The sequence below is a fragment of the Suricata suricatta genome, chromosome 7 (genome assembly GCF_006229205.1).
Source record: "Suricata suricatta isolate VVHF042 chromosome 7, meerkat_22Aug2017_6uvM2_HiC, whole genome shotgun sequence".
In the NCBI taxonomy this organism is placed as follows: domain Eukaryota; kingdom Metazoa; phylum Chordata; class Mammalia; order Carnivora; family Herpestidae; genus Suricata; species Suricata suricatta.
The window spans coordinates 4767636-4794869 of record NC_043706.1 but is presented as its reverse complement, the minus strand read 5'-3'; the positions used below and the strand labels follow the sequence as shown (position 1 = coordinate 4794869).

The 27234-nt window shown below is 45.0% G+C and overlaps 2 protein-coding genes and 1 long non-coding RNA gene across 6 annotated transcripts; 1 reads left to right on the top strand and 2 right to left on the bottom strand.

The window, feature by feature from the left end:
* Positions 1-163: 163 nt before the first annotated feature.
* Positions 164-12545, bottom strand: TDP2 (tyrosyl-DNA phosphodiesterase 2). Its single transcript, XM_029943923.1, has 7 exons — positions 12346-12545; positions 12175-12260; positions 8672-8845; positions 7676-7767; positions 5903-6021; positions 4046-4216; positions 164-830 (listed from the first exon to the last, which is right to left on the bottom strand). Exons 1-7 carry the CDS (start codon positions 12508-12510, stop codon positions 549-551), a joined length of 1089 nt encoding a protein of 362 aa, XP_029799783.1. The 5' UTR covers positions 12511-12545; the 3' UTR covers positions 164-548.
* On the top strand, positions 12062-27234 carry ACOT13 (acyl-CoA thioesterase 13). 4 transcript variants are annotated; one of them, XM_029943928.1, is made up of 4 exons: positions 12062-12307; positions 14761-14848; positions 24498-24682; positions 26952-27234. In XM_029943928.1, the coding sequence occupies exons 2-4, from the start codon at positions 14831-14833 to the stop codon at positions 27154-27156; spliced, it is 408 nt and encodes a 135-aa protein (XP_029799788.1). In that variant the 5' UTR covers positions 12062-12307; positions 14761-14830; the 3' UTR covers positions 27157-27234. The 4 variants fall into 4 exon arrangements, with proteins under 4 accessions (XP_029799788.1, XP_029799789.1, XP_029799786.1 ...); XM_029943929.1 differs by lacking the exons at positions 12062-12307; positions 14761-14848 and adding exons at positions 12701-12955; positions 26250-26343 and having other exon boundaries at positions 26952-27040; XM_029943927.1 differs by lacking the exon at positions 12062-12307 and adding an exon at positions 12866-12955.
* Positions 17176-19970, bottom strand: LOC115295747. Its single transcript, XR_003910558.1, has 2 exons — positions 18172-19970; positions 17176-17527 (listed from the first exon to the last, which is right to left on the bottom strand). It is a non-coding gene; the product is annotated as an uncharacterized LOC115295747 (long non-coding RNA).

Genomic DNA, 27234 nt, shown 5'->3' with positions numbered 1-27234 from the left:
TTCATTTGCAGCTTAGCAACTCTGTATTGTTAGCTGACAGAAACAAAGCTGGCTGTGGGACAGCTGTCACCTACTCAAACTCACATAAGCACAGCTTTTTCATTTGCAGTGATTTGAATTTGTAAAATAGAATGAAAAGATCCAATCCCCCAAACTCAATAACCTCTTGTTTTTAAAGATTTATTTAAAATATAAACTATTTGGTACCTGATTTTAAAAATCAACGAAACACAAAGGCGAGCCCAGAGACCGTGTGGCCCCGCCGGAAGGCCAGCAGGCAGCTCTGAGCACTGCCAGAGTCTCCAGTGGTCCTGGGGGCCTTTTATGAAGAAGTCTCATATTCTGAAAACCAGGTGTGCTGTAATTGAAACATCGATGAGGACACAGTCCACAAAGTAAAATGACAATAGTGTTTTCTTCTGTTACAGTGACCTAGCATATTAGTTCCTCCATAGTAAGCCTGCCTTTCCAGACAGGTAGAAATGACATTTGCAAAAATCCAGAATGAAATTACTCAGAAGATGGAAAATGCTCACTTGAAAAGCATTTCACAATATCACCTCTAAGTTGCACAGAAGACCCCAGTGATCACTAGGAAATCTACCACAGTCCAATTTTTCCAACCCAAGGAGGTCCAAACTTTGGGGAACAATATGACCACTTTCTGCTGCAGTTCTGAAAAATATTCGATCAAAACGAAGCTTACAAGTTGCAGATATTCCTAGATTAGAGTTCATCTGTGTGTCCCATGTATACTGGCAATGCTTAGGTTTGCCCAAAAACTCCCAGACATCCAAAATGTTGCTGGGTAAACCACCACATTTGGTAACCTGAAAATACAAAGAAAATTCTTTAAGATTCAGCCCTTTTTCTCCTGAATTAAAAAGGTTTGTCTCGGTCTATGACCAACATTTCAAATTAGAATGTCATAATTTAACACACCAATGTAGGACTAGATATTATATATTCTAAAACTTATTTTGCTGTATGGTAATAAGTAGGTAACATAAAAATATCAAGATAGAGAGATCCGAAATGTGCCTCTTCTCTTCTGTCATAGATAGATTCTTAACTTTGGTTATCAGATAAAACTTAGAAGACTGAAAACCCATAGCCTCACTTATTGCTATTAGTTTTTAAAAAATGAACACTAGTGAAAAGTAGGCAGAACTGTCACTCTAGTGTACAAATCTAGACATGTCCCATTCATGACCCAATAACGTGAGCTGCCTTCACAGTGTTATCTGAAATTGACTATCGACTCTTCCTTCCGTTCACCTTCCAGGACTTACAGTTTACTGCGGTGAGACTGGCCTGCTTCCTCTCACTGCACTCACCGTGCGGCACTCCCCACTGAAGGGGTGTGGCCACCTGCGGTGGGGAGGGTGGGGGGGTGTCTGTCCGTGCCACTTTCCCAACAGCATTTGCTTACAGTGCGTCTCTGGGTTACACTTCACTGATCTTGACATTTCAAACTTTGTAATTCTACGTTGGCCACGGTGATGTGTGCTCAGGATCTTTGGTGTCACTACTGTAATCGTTTGGGGATGCCAGGAAGCGTGCCCATAGAAGCCGGCGAACTTAATAAATGTTGTGTGTGTGCGCTGATGGCTTCACAGAACCTCTTCTCTCCCCTCAGGTCTCCCTTTCCTGAGACACAATATTGAAGTTAGGCTATTTAATCAACCTACAATGGTCTCTAAGTGTCCAAGTGAAAAAAAGTGTTATTGGTCCTTCACTTCAAATCAAAAACTAGGAATCTGAGTAAGCTCAGGGAGGAAGGCATGTGCAAAGCTGAGACAGATCACATACTAGGCCTTTAGCCAAACTGTGAATACCATGGAAAAGTGCTACGCCAGACGACACAGGAACGACGAGAAGCAGAACAGCCTTATTGCTGATATGGACAAAGTCCGAGTGGGCTGGAGAGATCAAACCAGTCCCAACATTCCCTTAGGCCAAAGCCTCATTCAGAACAAGGCCCTGACTCTCAGTTCCATGAAGGCCAAGTGAGATGAAAAGCTGCAGAAGGAAAGTTTAATGCTAACAGAGGTTGGCTCATGAGGTTTAAGGAAAGAAATGGTATCTGTAAAAGTACGAGGGGAAGCAGCAACTGCTGAGGCAGAAGTGGCAGCAAGTTGTCCCGAAGACACAGCTGGGATAGCGAATGAAGGCAGTTACAGTAAAGGACACATTCAATATAGACAAAAACCAGCCTTCTACTGGAAGAAGATTCCATCTAAGACTTTCTCAGCCAGAGAGAAGTCTGCACCCAGCCTCAGAGCTTCAAAGGACAGGCTGACGGGCTGCATGGGGCGGCTGACTTGAGTTGAAGTCAATGCTTATTTATCATTCCAAAAATCCTAGGGCCCTTAAGAATCATGCTCAATCCTGGAATTAAAATAAAAACTTAATAATAAAAAAAGGATTAGGCTAAACCTACTCTTCCTATGTCCTAAAAAATGGAACAAAGTCTGGATGACAGCACATCTGTTTACAGCATGGTTTACGCAGCATAGTAGGCCCATTGTTTAAACCTACTACTCAGGAAAAAAATCCTTTCAAAAACCTTACTGCTCACCGACAACGCACCTTGCCACCCAAGAGCAAGTAGAGACAAACAGGAAGAGAAATGTTTTCATGCCTGTTGACACAACACCCGTCCTGCAGCCCCTGGTCAAGGAGTCAGTTCCACTGTCTGTTTCGTAGACTATAGGGGCCGTATACAGTGATTCCTCTGATGATTCTGGGCAAATCAACTGAAAAACATCTGGAAGATTTTCCCACTGAAACTCCATACCCATTCAATACTAAGTACCCATTCCATCCTCCCCTGGCCTCTGGCAACCACCATACTTTCTGTTTGTAAGAATCTGACTACCTTAAGAAACTCACAGGAGGAAACATAAAATATCTGTCCTTTCGTAACTGGCTTATTTCACTTAGTAGGGCATCCAGGGCTCACCATATTGCAGCATGTTTATTTCCTTCCCTTCTACAGCTGAATCCATCCTCTGAGCCATTAGCACAGAGCCTGATGTGGGGCTTGAACCCACAGATCCTGACTTGAGTTCAAGTCTGCCGGTTAAACAACTGAGCCACCCTGGTGGCCCTGGTTGATCTTTTTGAACAAACTTTTGTACAGGGCATAAAGTAAGGATCCAACTCTGCTGTCTTGCATGTGGATTTCCAGTTTCCCCGATTCCACTTGTTGAAAAGCACAATTTTCTTTTAAGTCGGTCAACCAGGTATCACCACAAAGCTACCGTGAAGTCACTGACTTGCAAACAGTCCAACAGACAGTCTGATTTTTCTTAATAATCTGTGTACAAGGACACAAAATCACAGTGAGAAGCAGAGTACCACCTTCTTTGTGTAGTGTACTGTGCTCACTTCGGAAGTCAGGCCTGACTCGGTTTCATTTCTCATTTCACATCCTCTGCTCCTAGAGCACATGGGAGTGAAATGAACATTTCTAATCTGACGTGAGTTTGGCCAGAGTTGGGGAGAAGGCAAGACTGGCTTACAATTTAATATGATCTAAGTCTACAGAGGTCCTGAAAAACCCCAGTGTGTCTCAACTGAACTAAGGGGAAGGAGACTGTTTCAGACCTAGATGTGGCTGTACAGGAAAAGGGGGTAAAAAACAAAGTTGAAAAAAAAAAAAAAAAGCCTGGAAGAGAAGTAGGGACAACTATGATGGTCAAATCTTTCTGTTCTTCTCCCCCTTGCAGCTAAAGATAGAGAAGATAAACTGGATCTTTTCTAAACTTTATTACTTTCTCTACACCCCTTGTTTTAATCAACACGTATTGCTTTGTGTTGTCTGTTCCAGGTGCAGTATTTGTGTTTTCCCCAATAATCTAAGGCCCCCTCCGGCTTCTGCTCCTGCAGTGCTAGGTTCACAGCACAGGCTAAGTGAAGATTTACTGAGTTGCATCTGCATTGCCGCTTACACACTGTTAACAGCTTTGGTCACAAGAAACCCAAGTTAGTTTCCACAGCAACAGTGCCCACAAGCACAGAACAGACTTTTGTCACTCACCTCATGATCCCTTAAATTTGTATCTCCTGCAAATATAACCGTAGCTGACTCTGGAACCTCTTGCATTTTCTTTAAAACCATTTTTAACTGGTCCATTCGTTCCTTAGCATGCCCTCTGGTGCTCTCCAAGTGAGAAGTCATAAGGCAAAGTTCGTTTCCCGATGCACTTGCCTGCAACAGGGTAAATATAGTTGTTAAAATTACCCACTAACCACCAATGCTGAAATGTGATAACAGAATCAACCAAGTACTCAATTGATTAGTATATATTTGCTAAAGCAAAACTATCTAATCATCACTGTGCTCATCTTCCAAGATCAAGGTATAAGGTGCTAATCCTACTCCCAAGGACAACTACTTAGCACACACTCACTAGTACTTCTAGATGTACCTCAAATGTCACCTCCCCTGGGAGTCCTTCCCAGCACACCTAGGCAGTGGCTGCCTCCTCTATATTGCTATAGCATATTGGAGAGATTGTTTTTAAAGTTCCCTAGACTGAATTACAGCACAATCATTACTCTCCTACAAAGTCATGAGTCATCTGAAAGCAAAGATCGTTCTTTTATTTTCTGCTACTATCAACAGCCTGGCACAAAGGCACTCAAAAAAGGTCAGTTGAATGAATGAAAGTAATTTACTACTTAGATGTCCACAATGCAGGATCTGTCATTATTTAACCTAAGTGCCTACAGAATCAAGCTCGAAATCTTTCATACTGGGTATTCATGACCTTCCACAATCTGGATCCAACCTACTTTACCAACTTCTTGTCACATGACTCCTTTTCATGATATCTACACCCAGCTGAATACAATGCTCATTTAAACCCATGTATGTTCTTTCTCGTAAGATTTATATGAGATCTATACCCGAATGAATACACCACTCATTTACACTCACGTGCGTTCCTCTCACACAGACCTATGCGTGCACACACCCTGCAATTCGCAAACGTTTGCTCATGGCGGTTCTGCCACGTGGACTGCTCTTAACACCTACTGCTGACGTATTTTTCAGGGCCAATTCAAATACAGCTTCCTTTCTGAGACTTGAACAACCTAGCTAATCTCATCACACACACACAGAAATTTTGTCACTATATACGGGGACAGCTGTTAGCTGGATTTACTGTGGTGATCGTTTTGCAACATATACAAACATTGAATCATTACACTGCACACCTGGAAGTGTAAACTGTTGTGTTAATTATACCTCAGTGAAAAAACAAAAAAACCACCTAGTTTATGGTTATCTCTACACTGCCATGGCCAGCATATTTCCTCCCCTGGCATTTATACCATTCCTTTATTTTAGTTACAATATAACACAATCTCTCCCTTGCTAATCTATAAATGCTACAAGAGCAAGATCTTTGGATTCATTCTTATAAGGCATATAGAGTACAACACAGTACCATGTACAATGCATTTAAGAAAAAAAAAAAGAACCACTTTAGGAAGCAAATGTGAAAAGTTAGTAATTTTTTTTAAACATTTATATTTTGTTTTTCCCATTTTTCTTTTTTTTTAAAACGTAGGTTTCTTGCCCAGTGTGGAGCTAGAACTTACAACCCCGAGATCAAGAGTCATGTGCTCTACCAACTGAGCCAGGTAGGCACCCCTAAGTTGCTAACTATTCTTAGGAAAACATCTACTGGATCAGCCTTTTATGTTCACAAACTTGTATTTGAAATTTATGTAAAAATTTAATTTACAATGTTAAGACTATTTAAAAGAACTTACAAAAGACAAAATTTTCTATAAGGGGTAGATTTAAAAAGAAAAAGGATACCATAATGAAACTATAAGACACAACTCATCTTTTTAAAAAAGTTGACTTTAAAAAATTACTTACATACACACACAAAAGGTTTCTCATCATTTTTGTATTTGGAAAAGGGATAATCTCTTGGCTTTTAAATTTCACTCTTGATTTCTTCAACATTATAGCTGTGAAATATCCTTCTTCATGACCTTCAAATGTTTGTGGAAAAGAATTTAGGCTGAGAAGTCAAGAATATTTGCAGTTTATCACTAGTTCTCCTAGTGAAGATTTTATAACAAATCAAATAAGTACAGATATTTAAATGGATCTTAATCTTCAAAGTTAACTGTTATTTCACCATAGCTGAAGATGGCCACCCGAGGCCCTTCGTTTACCTATCCCTCCCAAATGGAGGTGATGTTTGGAAAAAATATAAAAATAAAGATAAATTCACACAAGTACCCAAAACAGTTGATGCTGCCAGAGGCACCTGGGGGGCTCATTCAGTTAAGTGTCCCACTTCGGTTCAGGTCATGATCTCACGGTTCATGAGTGCAAAGCCGTGTATCAGGCTTTGTGCTGACAGCTCAGAGCCTGGAGCCTACTTTGGATTCTGTGTCTCCTTTTCTCTCTGCCCTTCCCCTGCTCATGGGTGCTCGCGCTCGCTCTCTCTCTCTCTCTTTCAAAACTAAATAAATGTTAAAAATAAATTAAAAAATAGTTAATGATGCCAATAGCAAATTTAAAAATTGAGAAATTTCTGAAAGACTGGATGAGACTTACACGAAGGCAAATTGACATGCATTTACTTCTTACTTTGGAAGCACCAGAAAAGTGGTAAATGAATAAAAAATTTAGAAAGGTATAAAGTTGGGAGAAGAGAAGGAGAGGGGCAGTGAATAAAAGCTTCCAACTGTTTTTCAGAAAAAACAGTAGCTCAAGAAGTGGTAAATGGTTTGTCTGAACAGAGGAAAACCAGAAAAAGTGGAAACGGAGAGAAGGGAGGAAGAAAGGGAAGGGGCAGGCAGCCTAGAAACCTTCCCTAGAAAGCTGCTTGGGGAGAGTGAGGGGGAGAAGGAGAGAAAGGAGAAAAAGGGACAGAGCAGGAGGAAGGGAAAGAGGAAAAGGCTCTACCAGAACTGAAGGTCACATCCTCCAGTGTGCAAGTTCCTGCCACGTGTGCAGCACAATAAATGAAAAATAGACCCAATAAAAGGAGGAGTAAAGCATGGGATTCCGAAAACAAGAAATCCACAACAGAAGAGAGCCTCAGAGGATCCCCAAGAGAATACAGGAAAGTTCTCCCACAAAGACAGAAAGACAAACACAGATACAGAGAGCAAACCCTCTCCTTAGCAATTGTGAATCTAATAATAAATCAAAATTACAATCACATATTATGTAAAAATGAAAGTCAAAGGAAACACAAGATTTAGCCAAATATCATGGAACGTTGCCAGTTTGGTATACTAAATGTACTCATTAAGGACAAAATAGATGGAAAATAAAAAGCTATTCAGGGCAAAAAAATGAGGGAAAAAACCAAAAGCCATGAAAAGGAATAGAGTTTTTGAGAAAGCAATTATCACACATCAATTTTTTAATAAGTTAGCTCTGCCAAAAAACTACTCAAGGTCTCAAATTTTTGCCATTTATATTTTCCTGAAAAACCATCCATTTCAATCACTTTTCACATATATTAAGCTGTGTAACATATTCTCCTACAGTTTTCCTGGTATCCTGTGTCTGGATTACTTTTCTCAAACTTGCTTTTTCTTGTGTGTGCTCCTATAGGCTAACTTTGATTTATCTCTTTCATTGACTGTTTTCCGAAGACTAAGACAGTAAGAGAAAACGTCTTACCTGTAATAATCTCATAACTATTTGCTCTCTTCTTTAGGTAGCTACAATAGGGGGGAATGACTTCCTGGAGAAATATCACATCTGGGCTGTACCTAATTCAAAACATCAATTTATGATAAATACCAGGTAAACTATTTCATGAGCTGCTGCCTAGATTAGCAAAATATCACAGTACTAATGCCCCCTGGGGGATCTAACATTCAATCTTTACCCTGACCTTTGAGAAGTATAAAATCAGACAGATTTGTGCCATTTAACAAATACGTGAAGATCAACTTAAAAAAGAAAAACAGGGGCGCCTGGGTGGCTCAGTTGGTTAAGCGTCCGACTTTGGCCCAGGTCATGATCTCGCGGTTCGTGGGTTCAAGCCCCGCCTCCAGCTCTGTGCTGACAGCTAGCTCAGAGCTTGGAGCCTGCTTCAGATTCTGTGTCTCCCTCTCTCTCTGACCCTTCCCTGCTCGTGCTGTCTCTCTCTGTCTCTCAAAAAATAAATAAAAAACATAAAAAAAAAAGAAAACATAAAACTTTACATTGAACAAAACTGGAATCATAGACCACAGAAATCAGTGTACTGAGCGCCTACACTGGCCCAGGAGCTGCTTTAAAAGTTATTAATCCTCATCAGTTATTATCTGTGATGAAGAAAGCGGCGCTGCTCACATGTGATTATGTAAGGGCACAGAGCCAGCGTGCGGCAGATACAGTCCACTGTGATTATTGCTGTGAACGTAAAATTACAGCAAATTTACCTTCACAGCAAGAATCACATACAAAGATCACAAAGGAAAGCAGTACTCAAAGGCCCCTAACAAAAACCAGCGTTCCCTCCCCAGTCCGCCCACTCTCCTGTTCTCGCATTCTTTTACATATGCCTTTGGAGAGCTGGATTTTGAACTCGGGTCTGATACCATAGCCCATAATCTTGACCTTTACCCTTTGTGCAGACAGGGAAGACACACGATCATACTACCATTAAATCTAAGTAATAATACTTACAAAGTCAAATAGGAACACACCCCTCGAGCCCTCTCTGGCAGATTGTTTAGATCCAGCCCATCAATATTCCAGGTAATGAAAGAGAACGAGCTGCCATCTTCCTGCTGAGCACCTTCAGATGTGCTTGTTTTACAACTGATGGAATCCGTTGTTTCTTCATTCGTCAGATCAACACTGACAAGATCAGAATGAAACACAACTTTGCAAATCTATACAAACTGATTAATTTTAAATTATTTTCTAACTATTTGTAGCCCTCATTTCACAAATAAATGGTAAAAGAGGTCTAAAAGGATCTGCTTATAGAAGTCATACAACCGAGGAAATCTAGATTCTTATTTTTATTCAAATATTTGCTCAATTATATAGTTATAGCCAACTCAATATCCCTCAATGATATGTGTCACCAAAATGACTTAAAATTTTTAAAAAACTGTTTATTTTTGAGAGAGCAAGAGACAGAGCATGAACAGGGGAGGGGCGGAAAGAGAGGGAGACCCAGAATCCAAAACAGGTTCCAGGCTCTGAGCTGTCAGCACAGAGCCCAACACGGGGCTTGAACCCACAGACTGTGAGATCATGACCTGAGCTGAAGTCAGATGCTTAACCGACCGAGCCACCCAGGCGTCCCTAAAATGATTTTTTAAACTATGACTTGAAGTTAGACTAAGTAATGTAAGATTTCCAAATGTGGGTTTATTTTACATCATACATGAGACACATGAAACATATGAAGAAATAACAGCTGCAAATGTGTTGTGACCCCCCTCCGTGAGTGTGAGGTCTAACAGACCTCTCCCTGAATTTCTGCCCTAGTGACGCCCTTGACCAACAGAACAGGGTGGAAAAGACGTCCTGGGACTTCAGAGGCTTGGTCATGAGAAACTTCACAGCTTGCCCTCAAGGCTTCCAGAACGCTCTCTCCCCAGACGCCACATAAGAAGTCTGAGACGACATGCTGGAGAGGCCACATGTCCCAGCTCCAGTCTGCGGTCCTGAGAAACCATTTCACATCATCACCACCAAGGCCCAGATATTTGAGTGGAGGGACAAACAGTTATTAAAAGGTGACTGCTAAGCAGTTATACACGACACATAAATCTAAGAAATAGGTTTTGGTATTTGTAACTTCAATAAATTTAACGCCAATATTTTAACTTTCCAATTTAAAAATTTTGATATAATTGACATAATCCTTAATTTCAGTTGCACAACGTAATGCTTCTGTCTTTATATACATTGTAAAATGACAACGAATCTAGTTAACTTATTACTTTAACGTATTTTGAAATAATATCAGACTTGCAGTACAACAGTAAAAAGAATTTTTTCACTATTCACCCACATAAACGTTACCATTCACTTAACATTTACCTGCTTTGCTCTTTATTCTGAAATGTTTGCATAAATACTTTTGTACGTATTTCCTAGAAACAAGGACAGGCTTACAAACATGCCCAAGCATTACTGAACATCAGAAAAGTATCACTGATACATTATTATATAATTGCAAGACCTATTCAAATTTCGCCAATTGTGCCACCAACATCCCAATTTGTAATTCTGGGATAGGGACTCCCAAAGGCCCTCCACTCCAGCATTACTTAGCTGGAGTCACATTTTTTTTTTTTTTGAGGGACTATTTCAGGGAATCCATTTCCTCTGTTCTGATTTCAAGATTATTTTATTTTTTAATGTTTATTTATTTTTGAGAGAGAGAGAAAGTGCACACATGGGGGATGGGCAGATAAAATCCCAAGTAGAGTCCTGCGTGGAGCTCGATCCCACTGACCTCAAGATCATGACCTTAGCTGAAGTCACTTAACCAACTCAGCCACCCAAGAGCCCCTAAGATTTTATATTTAAGTAATCTCTACACCCAACATGGGGCTTGGATTTACAACCCCAAGATCAAGAATTGCGTTCTCTAAGGGTGCCTGGGTGGCTCAGTCAGTTAGGCGCTGGGCTCTTGATTTTGGCTCATGGTCTCTGAGTTCAAGCCCTGCACAGGGCTCTGTACTGACCACAGGGAGCCAGCTTGGGGTTCTCTCTCTCCCTTTCCTTTCTCTCTGCCCCTCCCCCACTCACTCTCTCCAACATGGGGCTTGAACTCGACCTTGAGATCCAGCACCTCTGTTCCAATTTCCTCATGGGTTATAGTTTCGATTCTAACTGACATAAATGAACTCAGGCTGGTTTGGGCAAAGTACAGGAATTTACAAGGAACCAGAAACATGTCACAGAGCCAGGTACGGGAATGCAGCTCTAAGAAAGTTCAATGAAGGCTTCCTCTGGATCTGACTTAACTTCCCTGGGCCTCCTTCTCCCTCTGCAAACCAGCCTTCTCTGCTTTCAGGCACAAGTACGAAATGAACAGGTTACAGTTCCAGCTCCACAGAAGATTCAGACTGAGTTCTCTTCATCCTAATCTTGAAATAAAGCCCAGGAGAGAGGCTCTGACCACCAGCTTGGACTAGGTGAGGACCACAACAGGGGAGGCACGGCTCTACCCCTGTGGATGGGTGGGCAATTCCCCCACCAAGAGGCAAGGCTGACAGAGAAAGGAGCCTAATGAAATGATCACACCTGTAAACTGGAGCAACTGCAAAGGTTATCGGGAGAAACGTGTCTTCGCCATGCACAGATAACTCTACCAGCTGCTCACGTACCGGGGAGAACTGCATGTATTTATCGAGAGCTTATTACATGTCAACTATTGTCCTAGGCTTGGGAAATTAACCACGTATAAAACAGACACGGACTTCACCAGATGTGTAGTCCAATGGGAAATATAAAATACTAAGTACTAGTTATAACATGAACTTAGTTACTACGAGTAGGACTCTGCAGGATGCCGTAAGACCATCTAAGAGGGAAAGCTCCTTGGAGAGAAGTCCTGTCTATCCTGCGCCTTGAGGGGGATACGACTTAGCATGGAAAGGGTCCCAGAAAAGATCCAGGGCAGAGACCATAAAATATTACAAAGGTTGAAAGGCAAGAGAGAACGGCCCACTGGAGAAAGTGTAAGTTTGATAGGACTGTTAAGTTTGTGTGCGGTCAGAAAGCGAGGGCGAGAGGAGACAAAACTGCAAAGAGAGGCAGCGGTCAACCTGGAGGGGTGTGTAAGGCATCTGGACGTGACGGGTAGCAGGGCTTGAACTGGGGAGACAGTAGTGGAATCACACCGACGGGTGTGCAATAAAACAAATCAAAACTACTACTCCGACTGGCCGGCATAGAGTGATAAACCGCACAGGAAGCCACGAGACTTCCAAGTTAGCATTCTTCAACGGGGGATTTTGCCTCACTCGCTTATTTCCAACCTCTCACATACTTCCTAGACCTCGAGTCAATAATGACATTTCGAAGTTTTCCTTCTCGGACTACATCACGTCGGTGTGATCCGTTCGCACAGCGGCCGGGGCGGATCTGCACCAGCCCCCCGGGAGCGCCCACCCACCGCCCCGGAGAGAGCCGGCCCCGCCCGCCCGGCGCTCACCCACCAGGACTCGTGCGCCTCCGGGGTCTCAGGGCGATCTTCCAAGGCGCCGTCCTCCACGGGCGGCTCGAAGTACGAGTTCAGCGCTCTCTGAAAAACAGACACAGCGGTGGGACCTGGGCGCTCCCCGGACCGAGGTATGGGGGGGCGCGGGGGAGAGAGGAGCGAAACCTACTTCCATCTCCCAGTCGTTCTCGGCCAGGTAGCACTGAGCCACGGCAGAGTCGCAATTCGCGACCGAAGCAAACTCCACACAGAGAAGCCGCCGCTTCTTCGCTTCCGGCTCGCCCTCTGCCCGGTCCGCTTCCAGCGTCACCAAAGAACCGCTCGGCCCCTCCATCCGCCAGGCACCGGCTGACCGCCCCACTCCCGGAACTGCGCAGGCGCCCTCCGCTCCGGCGCACTCGCGCCACTGGTCCGCTGCGAAACGCGCTCCGCCCTCGGAGGGCAATGGGCGTGGCCACGCAGCCGGAGAGCCGGCGGGGGCGGGGGCGGAGACGGGAGCCGGTAAAACAGCGCGTGCGCGCGTGGTCACTGGGGCGTAAGGAACGTCGGAGCTCGAGCAGCCAGGGCACGGGCGGCCGGAGCGCGAGACGCCGGAGGTTCCTTCGCCCTGCTTGTCCTTGGTCCTTTGCGAACTTCGGCGCTCACGGCTCGTTCAGGGTTTATTCTTGTGCGGTGCCCAGAAGCAGGAACTGTCCACGATGAACCGCTTAACACCGAGTGCGCTGGAGCTGATGAAGGCGGTGAAGAATAGTCGCCGTTTTGATAGAGTTTTGGAAAAGGTATTGGATGGACTCAAAGCCTTGGCTTCTAACTAAAGTACGATGCTTGGGGCGGGTTGCGCTGAAAATTAGTAGCTCTCGCTAGATTCTGCTGGACTGCCCTGGTAAATTCACCCCAGTAATGATGTTATGGAGAGCCGTTATGTGCTAGGTCAAGTGCATAGTTGATTTCATCTAAATGTATATAAATACAGGTCTTCCTTGATTTCAGATTGGGCTACCTCGGGATAAACCCATTGTAAATTGAAAATATGGTAGGTCGAAAGTGCATTTAGTATTCCTAGCCTACATAGCTTAGCCTAGCCTATTTTAAATTTGCTCAGATCACTTCTTAGCCTGTAGTTAGGCAAAACCATCTAACATATAGCCTATTTTGCGCAAAGTGTTGAATATCTTCTGTCGTTTATTGCGTGCTGTACTGAAAGTGAAACACGGAGTGGTCGTTTAGGTACAGAGTAATTTTAAGTAGAGTTGCGTGCCGTCCTGATGGAGGGGCGGACTGGGAAGCCCCCTGCCACTGCCCACGGTCAGGAGAGCACGGTACCACTCGCATGCAGCTAGCCTGGGAAAAGATCCAAACTCATACGTACAAGTCGACTATGTACGGTGTTCACGCCATCATAAGTGGAAAAATCCTAAGTCAAATCATCGTAAGGCTGGAAGTGTTTAAATGATTATTGCTGGTGCTGGAGACACAGGTGCTCTGTTTCAGAGCTAGAAAGGACTTTAAAGTTCAACCCTTTAACAAGTGGCTGTAGTGCTCTGGAGGAAAAGAGTAAGAGACGGATGTTTACATTTACGATGCATTTGCAGCCTGGAACGTTTGAAAGTAAATAAATAATTGTAGTAAGGGGAGAAAGCCAAGTTCCAGGTGGAGTGGCCCTGCAGAGTTCCGCAGGCTAGCCCCGCCCCTTTGCCACTTGAACAGACTAGCCCAGATTCCTAGTTCTCTATGTCCGAGTAGAAATCCTGTTCCATAGGTCTCACTCATAAATAAGCATGAATAACAGAGCTCTCTGTTATGTCAGACTTGGAAGCTGTTTAGCAACCTAAGAACGTTTAGGGTTATTTTTCTGAATATTTTAAAGCATGCACGTCTGTGTTCTGATTACAAAAGAGCATTGGGAAATTTGGAACTAGGTCACTTAAAAGTGGAGTTTAAACACAGACCAACTGCATTCATTGGAAGAATGTGGTGCAGTGGACCAAGGTCTTCCTCCTGGAAACAACACCCAGGCTGTATTTTCTTTTTTCTTTTCTTTTTTTAATTTTTTAAATGTTTTTTTTTATTTATTTTTGAGAGACAGACAGAGAGAGAGAGAGTGCGAGCAGGGGAGAGTCAGAGAGAGCTAGACACAGAATCCATAGACAGGCTCCAGGCTCTGAGCTAGCTGTCAGCACAGGCCTGAGGTAGGACTCGAACCCACGAACTGTGAGATCATGACCTGAGCCAAAGTTGAACACTTACCCAACTGAGCCACCCAGGAACCTGGTCCATGGGCTATATTTTCAACATGTAAACAACTTTTCCTAATTCTAGGGCTTTTGTGAAAAACGTAGGACATAATACTTAGACAAACGTAGTTACTGTTTTTAAATAAGCACGATAAAATAACAAACACAATACTTTTTTAACTTTTCGAGAGATCCATTATGCAAAGAAAAAAAGCATTGGACTAAGGGGAAGTTTGAATTCTTTAAAAATTCTGTAGCCATTTTCATTGTTAACCTTTTGGATGTGTGCCCTCTCATGATTATCTTGTCACGGGTTGGATTTGCCTTTGAGTGTTTAAAATTCTCCTCAGCTTCGTGTATGCCTGCCTGAGTCGGCCTTGGTGCAACTTGTCTTCCAAGAAGATACACCTGTTCAACAAGATGTATAAAGTTTCTCAGGTGATGCAGCTTAAGGATGACTAGTGATACTATTTATTCTAGACCCAGCACCATCTGACAGAGATATAATGCAAAATACAAATGTCTGCATTTTTATATGTATGAAATTTTATATGTATAAAATTATACATTATATGCATAGTTTTATATGTATAAAATTATAAAAAAGCAAAAAAGAAATAAGTAGAATTTTAGTAATATATTTTAAACAACTCATTATATCCAAAATAGTGTTTTAGTATGTTATCAATACAAAAGAGTATTATTTTGGGGGGGGACTTTGAAGTCCAGTGTGAATTTTACACTCACATCTCAATTCATACTGGCCACGTTTCAAGTGCTCAATATGGACATATGGATGGTGGCTGTCATACTAACTGCATAAGTCAATACCATTGTAGGTACTCTGTATTAATTTGATCTAAAATGGGATTTGTGGTTGTGTTTTGTGTGGGCAAAGTTGCTAGGACTAAAATAATATTTATGTAGGGGCACCTGGGCGGCTCAGTCAGTTAAGCATCAGACGTGTCACGGTTTGTGAGTTCGAGCCTTGCGTTGGGCTCTGTGCTGACAGCTCGGAGCCTGGAGCCTGCGTCAGATTCTGGGTCTCCCTCCCTCTCTGCCCCTTCCCTGCTCATACTCTGTTTCTCTCTCTCTAAAATAAATAAACATTAAAAAAAAAATCACTCAGTCCAAATGTCCATAATGCAGACGTTGAAAAACCTTATAGAGGTTTTTCACTTTGTCCTGGGTCAAAGGACTTTGTTCGGATCAAGGATTTTCACATATCTTGGTATGAGACAGAATGTGGTCTTTCTCTAAGTCTTTAGTTAACAATTATTTATATTCTCTTTGTTAAAATAACCAGTGTGTTTTCTCTTGCCTTGGCTGAGAAAATTATTTTATGTCAAGTAGTTGTTCCTTTGGTGTTTTAAATATGACACCAGAGACTTTTCAAGGCAAGGATGCTCATTCTTAAGCAGTTATGCAAAGGCATTGTTTAAACTGGAGCAAGGATGTGTATGATCTCTCAGACACGCCTGTGAGCTTCCTTCCTTGCTCCTGCAAAGATGAGAAGGGATAATGTTTCTTAATACTAATGAGTGTAAGCAGAAAGTGACACGTGCAGTGCTGTGGCTTTCCGTCTGCCCCGTTCCCTGTCCCCACAGTGGCCTCACAGGTGTTCCATCGGAACCGTTTATGAATAAGCACGAATGACAAGCCTTTGGTTCAGTCAGATTAGCTCACTACCCCGAGGGAGAGAAACACCTCCTCAAAAGAGAGTTGCATCATTTTTCTAGGTTATAGGAACATTCTATCCCAAGTCCTAACCTCTGATTCTTTTAATGATTTTTTTTTAAGAGCCACTGAATTAAGTAGAATAACACTTGAAAATTTGGCTGATAATATTCCAAGGGGAGTTTTGTTTTTTGGACAGATGTTTCACCCCATCATATAGAATCTGCTAAAGGATGGTGACTTTCTGTTCTTTCATAAGTGACCCATTGAGGGGCGCTTGGGTGGCTCAGCCGTTAAGCTTCTGACTTCGACTGAGGTCATGATCTTGCGGGTTTTTTTTCTTTTTTTAAATGTTTATTTACTTTTGAAAGACAGACGTGGGGCTCACCAAACCATGAGATCATGACCTGAGCCAAAGTCGTCCGCCCGACTGAGCCACCAAGGCGTCCCCGGAGTCTGGTATTCTGCACCCAGCCCTGGCTTTCCCATTTGCTGACCATGTGTCAAGAGTTACTGATAGTGGCATGCCTGGGGAGCTCAATTGGTTAAGTATCCGACTTCGGCTCAGGTCATGATCTCATGTGGATTCGAGCCCCGCATCAGGCTCTGTGCTGCCAGCTCAGAGCCTGGAGCCTGCTTCAGATTCTGTGTCTCCCTCTCTCTTCTGCTCCTCCCCCATTCATGCTTTGTCTCTCTCTGTTTCTCAAAAATAAATAAAAATTAAAAAGAAAACAAAAACCAAACAAAAGAGTTACTGATACTGTCGGGGAAAGAGATTTGACATCAGTTCGGAGCAACTCTAAATATTTTGGGAAATTAAGAATTTTAGCAGGAGTGGGTGAATGGAGGACTAATTCAAGGGAGATGAGGATTGTACATTTCCTGTGCTGTGGAAGACAGTCAAGGTGTAGTGCCCTGCATACACCCAGAAATGCAAAGCTGCTGAAATGTTCTACCACTTGTCCGAGTAGCCCTCAGAAACTGGATCCCAAGTCCTCCAGCTTCCAAAGACCTGAGAAAAGTATCTGAGAGTTTTCATATAAATTAAATGTATGCATTTTTAAAATTCAGCATAGAACACTTAAAAAAAAAAAAAAGCAGCCTAATTTTTATTCAGCCACCCTGGGAGTTTCAGGAATTTCTGGAATACGAATACAAAGTACAGAGATTAAACTTCCTTTGTTGCTGTTTGATCTGTGGTGCTGTCCCAGGACAGGCCCACTGCCGGCTGGGCGTGGCTCACTGCATTTCAGCTCCAGGGAAGCACTCCATCTTCAGGTGCTAGATCCTAAACTAGATCACCTGCAAGAATCCCATACAAGTCTGTGTTTTCCCCTTGAGAGGAGATCTGGAGATGTGCGTAGACCCTGCCCCGGTCCTCAGGGTGTCGGGGTCCTTCTCTATTAGCCCTTCTTTCCCAGATTCAAGGCGGAAGAAGACCTGCAGATGAGAGAAATCTTACCGATGTGATTAATACACAGTAGAGGCCTCACAGGATCCACCTTTAGAGGTGTTCTAGAAGGATTCGTTAACATCTGCCATTTACCAGCCACTGAGAAGCCATAGCGATGGGTTATGTCCCCTCACAAGCATGTCTGTCACCACTGCCACCACCCCAGTGAACAGAGTAGCATGTCGCTTCAGCTGGTTAGCTCTTCAGGGGGCGTTTCCTTAGTTAAACTCCTCTTATCTTAGCTCTTCCCTTGGGCTGTGTTTGCCTCCCCGGCGCTCATTTGCTAACTGTATTTTCAGCCTTCTCTTACAGCCCCTACAGGTTTGTTATCTCTCCAAGGACTAGGACAGCATCTTACTTTTGGATCCTCTGCCCTTTACCCAGTCGCCCCCCCCCCCCCCCCCCCCCCCCCCCCCCCCCCCCCCCCCCCCCCCCCCCCCCCCCCCCCCCCCCCCCCCCCCCGTAATTCTGCAAAGTCTTTTTCAAGTGGCAGCCATCTCAGCCACCTCCACTCTTAAAAAGCTTCCTCTGGCGTTCCCAGCTGCCTTTCTCTGATGCTGCTTGGCTCACTGTTACCAGACTTTATGTTAGTGAAAAAAGTCTGTCGATTTTTATGCTCCCCTCCACGCACCTTGCTCTTTGGGAGCAAACCCATAGTAGATACTTAATAAGCATTTGTCAGCGCCTAGTGGAAGGGGACTGCCCAACACCCAGAAGATATTCCCCACAGTCCGTTCAGTCGGTTGCTGTGCCAGTAAAATGTTGAGCATACTGTTCTAGAATGCTCCGGTAGTTGACCTTCAGATTCGAATGTATCCACTCATTCTACATGTCGGGCACCATTCAAGTCACCAGGAATGTAGCAGTGATGAAAAGTGACAAAAATATCCTCCCACGTATGGCACTTATATTTTAGTGCGGTCAGTCGAACTCTAAACAGAGTAAGTCAGTCAAATATATAGTGTTAGATGGTGGTAAGTGCTATAAAAGAATATGAAGCGGGGACCACTGATAGAGAGGATTGGGAAATGAGAGCGTAAACATTTTGCCCCTATGATGTGTAGCTCTGTGGAGTTCTGGTTTGGAGAGTTCAGTTTTAACTAATGTCTGGGACGATGCTGCCAAAATAGTGATATTTTCGTAAAGGCCCGAGCAGGTCACGGACACTCGCAGGGGAAGAGTGTTCCTGGCAGAGCAGCAAACATAAAAGCTCAGAGACTTAAAGGCACTGTGGTGTTTGCAGTATTTCAGAGGAATCCCAAGGGGACGAGATGGAGAGGAGATACCATGGATAAGGGATTTGAACAAAAGGGTGAGAGAATTCTAAAAGTGTTTTTTCTGGTAGAGAGACAGAGAGCAGACCAAGGACAGGGGCAGGAACAGGAAGGTGAGCCTGGGGACAGCTGTGAGAACTGGCCAGAGGTGACGGCGTGGACCAGAGTGGAGGTGAGGAGTGGTGGCTTCTGGCCCATCTGAAGGTGGAGTGGACAGGATTTATGGGCTCAGGTCAAGAGCTGCTGACAATGCAGGGGAAAGGGATTTGTGGGTATTGCGGGTTCTGCGGATGGACAGTGAGACAGCAGACAGAGCGGACAGGACTGGGCGCAGCTCCGCACAGTAGTCTGTTTGCCCCTCGAAGACCATTTATGCCGCTGAGCTTGTCCGTGGCTGGAGGCTGGACTTCTACAGACCCGCCTGCGGAACATCTGCTCGGGGGGCTGCCTGGACATCCTCGCCTTAAGAAAGGCACCTGGTTTTTCCATTTGCTCAAGCCTCTTAAATGAAGCAGTTTAAGTCCTGACCGCAGGAGGAAAAGTAAGCGGACTGGAGTCCTTTTCTGTAGTTAACAGTTACTTTGAGTCTGATTAGTTTACCTGCAAATTTCATTTCGTGGTCCTGCCAGTGCTGTGGCTGCCATCGCCGTCTTACACGTGAGAAAGCCGAAGCTTGGCTTCTGAGCCCTCACAGCTAGTGACTGGGATCTAAACCCGAGTGTCAGCCCCAAAGCCCTTGCCGTTAACTGTTACCTCTGTTATGGTGCCTAATTTCCGAGGACCTGCCCTCTAACCTTCGGAGTCAAACTGAAACCCAGTGCGACCTTTGGCAGTCTCCTGAGGCCAGACGATTAGATGACCCTAAGACTGGGGGGTAGGGTGCAGAGCAAATGCCAGCAAGGGGACTGTGGCACCCTGCAGAGGAGGGGAGGAAACCAGAAGAGGTGGCCGTGGGAGTTTAGGGAAGGCCAAAAAAAGGTTTGGGTGTCTCAGAATGCTGAGACGTCAGGAAAAGAAAGGGCTGAAAAATATCCACCAAATTTAGTCATTAGGTCATTTAGTAAATGAGTAGTAATTGGAAAATCTTAAGTTCTAATCAGGCGATTTTAAGAAAAATCCATGTGGAACTATACAGACCGACCAGCTTGGGGTTTCATGGTTGTGTTCGGGTCCCAACTTTACCAAGGATGAGAACTAAAATGTCTAGGTCACCTGTGCTACGCGGGCCTTGTTCCGACTGCTTCATGTGAATGCTGCCTTAATCTTGACCTCAGTTAAGGATCTTGCCTCGGGCTGGCCCTAGAGCCGAAGCTCTCACCTACTGCTCTGAAGCCACCTGTGCAGTTAAACTGCCACAGCACACGCTGTCACCCGGTGCGGCTCGGATGCAGCACCTGGCTGAACCCCAGCGCTTTTGCAGCATCTGCCCCTGGACGGGCCCTTACCTAGCTGTCCCGGTGCTGCTACCACCGCCCGACTTCCTCTTTTCCCTCCTTTCCTGCTTTTATGAAGGGAACTTAAACGTTGTCTTCAGAAACTTCCTTCTGGTGTCTATACTGTGTCACATGTGAAATCAGCAGCGTTTGTCATCAGGACAGCCTGCTTGGCGACAACCTCTTTAACAAATACATGAAATTCTCATTCACTGACATCATCTGCTCTCTGTGCTTTTGTGTGTTAAGTATGGTCCTTCATGTTTGGCCTCCTTCCGTGGCTGACTCGTGTTATATACACAGATTTTCTCATGCCACACGCCACGCTCCTCTAGGCCCACGGCCGACACGCTCACTCACTGAGCCAGAGACATACTTCGTCTGGTAGCAGAGGCAGCGTGGTGAGCGGCTCCCTGATCTGCAGCGGTCACAGTCCTGTGGTCTCTTAAGGACCAGGATGACCGGAAACATCAAGGCCTAAGGAGAATTCTGGGGTCTGCACAGAGCTCCCTATTGGGGGCCAACTCCCTCATTGCGGTTGATTATCAGGCATTCCTTCCACTGTCTTTCCTGCAGAGGTAGGGGAGAAAAGGGGAGACCGTTACTGGGAATGCAGTCGGAACCTGGGTGTTCCAGGTGTGGAAGGAGGGTCCCATGGCAGCAGGAGCCACGTGAGGCCACGGGAATGCACGAGGAACCGAGGAGGGACAGTCCGCTGCAGGCCGTGCAGAAGAGGGACAAGTGATGTACGCGTGCACACCTACATAATTTCTGTTACGAACCGAGGACTCACATGTCGGACTGGGCTGAGCCGTAAAGGTTCTTGCCAATGTGCCGTGGTGGCCCGGCCTGGGGGTCCTGGAGCCAGAATGTATCTGGGTGATTCTTGGCACCCTCGGGGCCACAGCAGATCCATTTCCGGCCCCACTGCATGGGAAAAGGCTGGGCAGCCATCCTCCCTCAAGACCCCCGGGGAATCTAGACCGGCTGCCTGCATCAGCCCAGGTGAGACGTGAGGGAGGGGGTTCGGCCAGTGCTGCCCCCTGAGATGTGGGGGTCAGATGAGGAGAACAGGACCGGCTCCAGAGATCCAGGAGGTAGAAACCAGGCGTGCGGAGTTGCCCGGTGTGGTCTCGAACCCAAAGTTAGCTAATAACTGAATAAACCGGTGTGTCCCCTATAACGCGGGCCTTGGCTGAGACTGAGGTCATTTATTCTCTCTCTCTCTCTCTCTCTCTCTCTCTCTCTCTCTCTCTCTCTCTCTCTTATTTAAACAGTATTCTCCTCATGCCCCCTTTCTACATCAGAGAGAGGTTAGCTCTCTGTTGGCCTCTTCCCCCAGCAAGACTATTAGCTTTGGGAGGCTGGCCAGGACCTCCCTTTGTGAGCTCCCATTGGCTTCATTCCTTTATTTTACCTAGGGAGACGGCAGAGGGTGACACATAGGAGCATTTCTTTTGCGGGATCAGGCTGAACCGGCATGAAATTCTCTCTACTCCAGTAAGTATTTTAAAGCCCTCGCGTATACCAGCGTGTCCTTTGGCCCTTCACGTTGGGACAAAGAAACACAATTAACTGTTTTCTACAACAGAAAGTCAAACTAGCACTTGTGTCGTCTCCTGTCATCGCCCCCGAAAGTCAGATGGTCACTGGCCTCTGCTCAACACACCACACCGTCACGTCGCCCCAAACTACCTTTCGTCCTCTCCCCTGATCTGCCCGGCTTGTTCCCCATTTTCGCCTGGCTGACTCCTCCCTGTCCCTCTGGACCCGAATGTCAGTCTCCAGGAGGCCTTCCCGAGTGTCTGTTCTCTGAAAACACACTTCATAAACGTTAGATGCCCTTCAAGCAAACTGTAGTCTCTCCCCACCCAGGAACAACCCCCGCGGCAGCCGGCTTCCGACACATCTCTTCCTTCAGGCTGTGAAACCCTTACAAGCAGGGCTTTGATTTCATTTGTCTTCACAGTGCTAGTGCTTAATGTACTGTGTAAATGCCACAGTCCTGCTGGACGTGTAGTTTGCAAGGACACCTTGTGGCTACATCATTTCTCGTATGGATAGACCTGATCCTGTTCTAACACTTGTTTGCTGCTGACTTACCTGATAGGCAAAACATGACCTACTACTGCTTAGGGTGGTTTGTATTGTACGGCTGTGTTTCTTGTACCTCAGGGCCTAGTTCTCCGGGGGGCGAACAACAGCAAAACACTACAGTTGTGGTCTGTGAAACTCCAAAGTGTCGCCTTGGTGGGAGCTGGTAAAGGCCACTGCACACCCAGAGACCTTCTAGTGTCTAGAGAGACTTCGATAGACCTAGATCTAAATCTCAGGTCTATCCCATCATGGGCGACCCCAACACTGAGCCACCGTGAACTTAAGTTACCTATTTAAGGGGCAGTGGAAACTCCCTTCCTTCTCGTACAGTAAATGGTGTTTGGCACCGCGCCTAGCATAGGAAATGCTCAGCTGAGACAGCAGTTATTTAGTGCGAGAGACACCCCTGCCCCCAGATACGACAGGTGCGTCACACGCTCACCTGTGTTCTGCCTGAACCCCTCTAGCAGTGGTCATTGCTAAATGTGGCACATCCCGTCCATGGGTCAGTCCCAGTCCCTCGATCTCAAGCTATGACGTTTTTCCAAGTAATGTAACTAGGATATAAAAAACATGTTTCTATTATTTTTCCCAAAGCTTCCTTTCTAAATTTTTTTTTTTAATTTTATGAGAGACCACACATGAATGGAGGAGAGGCAGAGAGTGGGGGACAGAGGATCCAAAGTGGGCTCTGTGCTGACAGCAGCGAGCCCCGTGTGGGGCTCAAACTCACAAACCACGAGATCATGACCTGAGCTGAAGCCAGATGCTCAACCAACTGAGCCACCCCAGGGGTCCCCAAAAGCTTCCTTTTTGATTTTTGTATAAAAATTTTATTTCATTGTTCCACATTTTATCTTTCATGTACTTATTTTTCATTATAATACTGTAAATGGGGCAGAACCTTAGAAGCAGCAGTTTAACTACTGGATTCTGTTGTTAAACTTTGTATATAAAAATGGGTTTATGGTATAAGTCTGTTAATTCTACTAGTGGATTGAATTATTGAATTTCTGTCTGCTCAAATTATTTTAAATTATTCATTACAAAGTCATTTGTAATGACTCTGCAAAAACTAGGGAACATCCGAATGAAAACTCTCATGGGTTAGCAGATGACAGGGACTGGCTAGCTTTGTTGGTCCAAAATTTCTGTGGAGACATTGAGAGATGTTACATTATGTATAAATCCGGAAAGCTTAGAATATTTGGTTTATGCAGCGGAGATTGACAAAAACTACTGTCTTTTCCCTAAGTGTTCCTTTTTCTTTAAGAACAATTTATATATGAGAAGGCACCTTGGTGGTTCAGTTGGTTAAGCGTCTGATTTCTGGTCATGTCATGATCTCACAGTTCGTGGGTTTGAGCCCCACATTGGGCTCTGTGCTGACAGCTCAGAGCCAGGAGCCTGCTTCAGATTCTGTGTCTCCTGCTCTGCCTCTCCTCCACCCAGGCTCACTGGCTCGCTCTCTCTCAAAAATAAATATTTAAAAAACTTACACATGGGTTAATTTCTATCATAGAGAGATTGGCAACTTATTTGAATTTCTAATCAACTGTTTTGGGGTGACTTAGCTTAAGATTTTATTTAAGTGATCGACACCCAACATGGGGCTCAGACTTAAAACCCCAAGACCAAGGGTGCCTGGGTGGCTCAGTTGGCTAAGCCTCTGACTTTGGCTCAGGTCAGATCTCACGTTCGTGGGTTCGAGCCCCGCATCAGGCTCTGTGCTGACAGCTAGCTCAGAGCCTGGAGCCTGCTTCCAGTTCTGTGTCTCCTTCCCTCCCTTCCCTCTCATGCTGTGTCTCTCTCTGTATCAAAAACAAATAAAACATTAAAAAAAATTTTAAACCCCAAGACCAAGAGTCGCACAACACTCTACCAACCAAGCCAGCCAGGAGCCCCTGTAATTAACTCAGTTTAATCAGATGATATATTTTTTTTTCTTTTTTGAGAGAGACAGTGCGGGCTCTGAACTAGGTGTCAGCACAGAGCCTGATGCGGGGCTCGAACCCACGAACTTTGAGAGCTGAATCTGGTTGCTTAACTGACTGAGCCACCGAGGCGCCTCCAGACGACAATTCTTAAAGGGCTGTTTGGGCTTTCCTAACACCAAAGAATTTTCAAAATTCTTTTTTTTCTTTTACACTTAGGTGACTCTGGTCTCTGCTGGCCCTGGGAAAGTGATTTGTGAAATGAAAGTAGGTAACGAGCACTCCAATAATTATGGCACTCTCCACGGGGGTATGACAGCCACCTTGGTGGATAACATATCAACGCTGGCTCTCGTGTCCACAGAAAGGGGATTACCAGGAGTCAGTGTCGACATGAACATAACGTATGTATCCAAACTGTACTACTAATACTTTAACATGAAAACTCATTTCAAAGAATGATTCTTAATACATTTCTAACATAAATAAAACTGGAGGTGCCCTGAGCTGATCATCCTTAAGTGCAAGTACGGATGTGCCCAGAATATCCCAGAGCCTTAGAGTCTAGAATTAGAGCAGCTGATTGCCAAACGCAGCGTGTACGTAAGTACCGGAGGGAAGGGGTGATGACCTAAACGTTCAAGAAAGCAGACATTTGGACTTCTATTTTGTACACTGGTTGGTAAAAACCTCACAGCTTGTAACTGTTTCACACAGTCCTGAAAAGTGCCTCTTGTACAGATGTCTTAGGAGGGTTGTGTTGAGTGCATAGAGAAGCCTGAATAAAATTCAAAGTTGGATAAACCTTCATAAAGTATACATCACCCCTGCCTTGTTAACAGGGGGAGCACAGTGTCCCAGCGTCTCCTGCAGCTGGCGACAGGTTCGTAGGCATAAACCGTGCCATCCGGGAGCAGCACCCCCGAGGTCAGGCCGGTGCTGGTGCAGATGCCTGCGGGTGTCAGAGGTTTCGTGATGTAAATGATCCGGTTCCGCTGTTAACTAGTACTAGTGCCAGTCCAGGGCCTAGAACGCGGGGCGCGGGGGCTTCGTTTCAGGACAACTGCTTTCTCCGCCTGCATGGCGTGACAGGGATTCTTACTGGGGGCACAGGACAGCCACTGTTAGGTGACGTGAGGGCAATGGAAGTAATGTTTAAGTTTTAAACAATCTAAAGCTTCTATTAAGCTTACTTTAAAAAAGCCAGCCCCTCTTTACCGTGGAAGGAAATGGAGGGTCCCCTTTGCAGATCCCAGGACAAGAGGCAAACACTCTTGAAAGTAAGATCCACAGAAAGAACAGCTTCCACTCGCTGTCCTGCTGAGCACGCTCGGCGGCCCTTCCCTTACTCCGGGAGCAGGGGTGGGACCCTGATGACCCTGCCTGGCTTCGGAGCCTCTGCCCAGAGCGGAGACCCTCAAACCTGGCACCGGTCTTAGGACCTGAGAGCCTCCTGCCGCCATCATAAGCCTGAAGTCTAGTCAGACACTGCTTCCATCAAGAACTGCCTGAGCTTCAAAAACTGACCCACTTGAACAGAAACACAATTTCAAAGGGTTACTGTCAATGTTTCAAAAAGAAATGACAACGTATTTTGAATAAGCTAGGTAGGAAGTGTTGCTCTCAAAAAATGTATACGGCTCATCGCCGTGTTCCAAGGAGCTCGTGCTAATTCCTTAGCGTTCCCGCATTAAATTGTTTGCAGTAAAGTGCAGAATTTACCCAAGTGCAGTGAATTCTAAATATTGATAGAAGATACAGCAGTCCCCTTACCTGTGGGGATATGTTCCAAGACCCCCAGTGGATGCCTGAACCCGCGGGTGGTACTGAGCACTATGGATACATACGTGTGATTCACTTTGCTTAGAAACTAGGTACAGCACACAGATTAACAAGGGTAAGAGTACAGAATGAGCGGAATATAATGTTTTGTGAATGTGGCTGCGCTCTGAAACTACCTCCCCCTTCTAGTGAGGACGGGAGAGGAGGAAATGCCGACAGCCGGAGATGCAGTGAGGGAAAGACTAGGCAGGGGCGGCGCCAGGCCACTGCTGACCTTCTGACGGTAGGTCAGGACCATCTGCTTTCTGGTGAGCAATGAAAAGTCAAACTGCAGGTAACGGGGAACCTACTGTGTAGACAGACACCAGTAACCCTTCACTGGTGGAAGGATGGTAAGCAGAATAAAAGCTGGAGAAAATCTTTCACCAGCACCAAATAAATAGGAAAGAGGAAACTTATTTAAGAAACTTATTTAAGTGTGTGTGTGTGGTGGGGTGACCCCTTCTCATATTTATGGAAAAAGAAACTTGTATAGATATGGAACGGGAAGATGAACTTGGTCAAGACCAGCCATTCAGATCTGATAGGACAGAAAACTTATGGATACTATTCAACTACTTTTAACAGGAAAATAAGCAACATTTAAGAGGAATGTTGAGAGACCCCCACAAAAATTTTAAGGTGTGCCCGAGTGGCTCAGTTGGCGGAGCACCCACCTTCGGCTCAGGTCATGATCTGGGTTTGGGAGTTCTGTCGTCGGAGCGGAGCCTGCTTGGATCCTCTGTCCCCCTCTCTGCTCCTCCCTCCCTCATGCCTGTGTGCTCTTTCAAAAATAGAGAATTTTAATAAATTATCTGCTGTTAACTATATTTAAATTTGTTTCCCCTCAAGGTACATGTCACCTGCTAAAATAGGAGAAGATCTAGTGATAACAGCACATGTTCTGAAGCAAGGGAAGACGCTGGCATTTACCTCCGTCGATGTGACAAACAAGGCCACAGGGAAATTAGTAGCGCAAGGCAGACACACAAAACACCTGGGAAGCCAGGAACACGAGAACTTCCTGAAGAAATTCAACAGCAAACACTTGGCGTAAATTTGACTTGAACAGATGTAACTTTCAAAATAAATTAGCCCTACCAGTAGTGAATAACCTTTTCTTTGGAGAAAATGA

Bases quoted from the DNA above. Each gene is read 5' to 3' on its own strand.
- TDP2 (XM_029943923.1), bottom strand. From the start codon at position 12,510: ATGGAGGGGCCGAGCGGTTCTTTGGTGACGCTGGAAGCGGACCGGGCA. The intron at 8,846-12,174 runs GTGGGTGAGCGC...TGATCTTGTCAG, and splicing joins CCGGAGGCGCACGAGTCCTG to TGTTGATCTGACGAATGAAG. The intron at 6,022-7,675 runs GTAAGACGTTTT...AAACATTTGAAG, and splicing joins TAGTTATGAGATTATTACAG to GTCATGAAGAAGGATATTTC.
- ACOT13 (XM_029943926.1), top strand. From the start codon at position 12,875: ATGAACCGCTTAACACCGAGTGCGCTGGAGCTGATGAAGGCGGTGAAG. The intron at 12,956-24,497 runs GTATTGGATGGA...TTTTACACTTAG, and splicing joins TTGATAGAGTTTTGGAAAAG to GTGACTCTGGTCTCTGCTGG. The intron at 24,683-26,951 runs GTATGTATCCAA...TTTCCCCTCAAG, and splicing joins AGTGTCGACATGAACATAAC to GTACATGTCACCTGCTAAAA.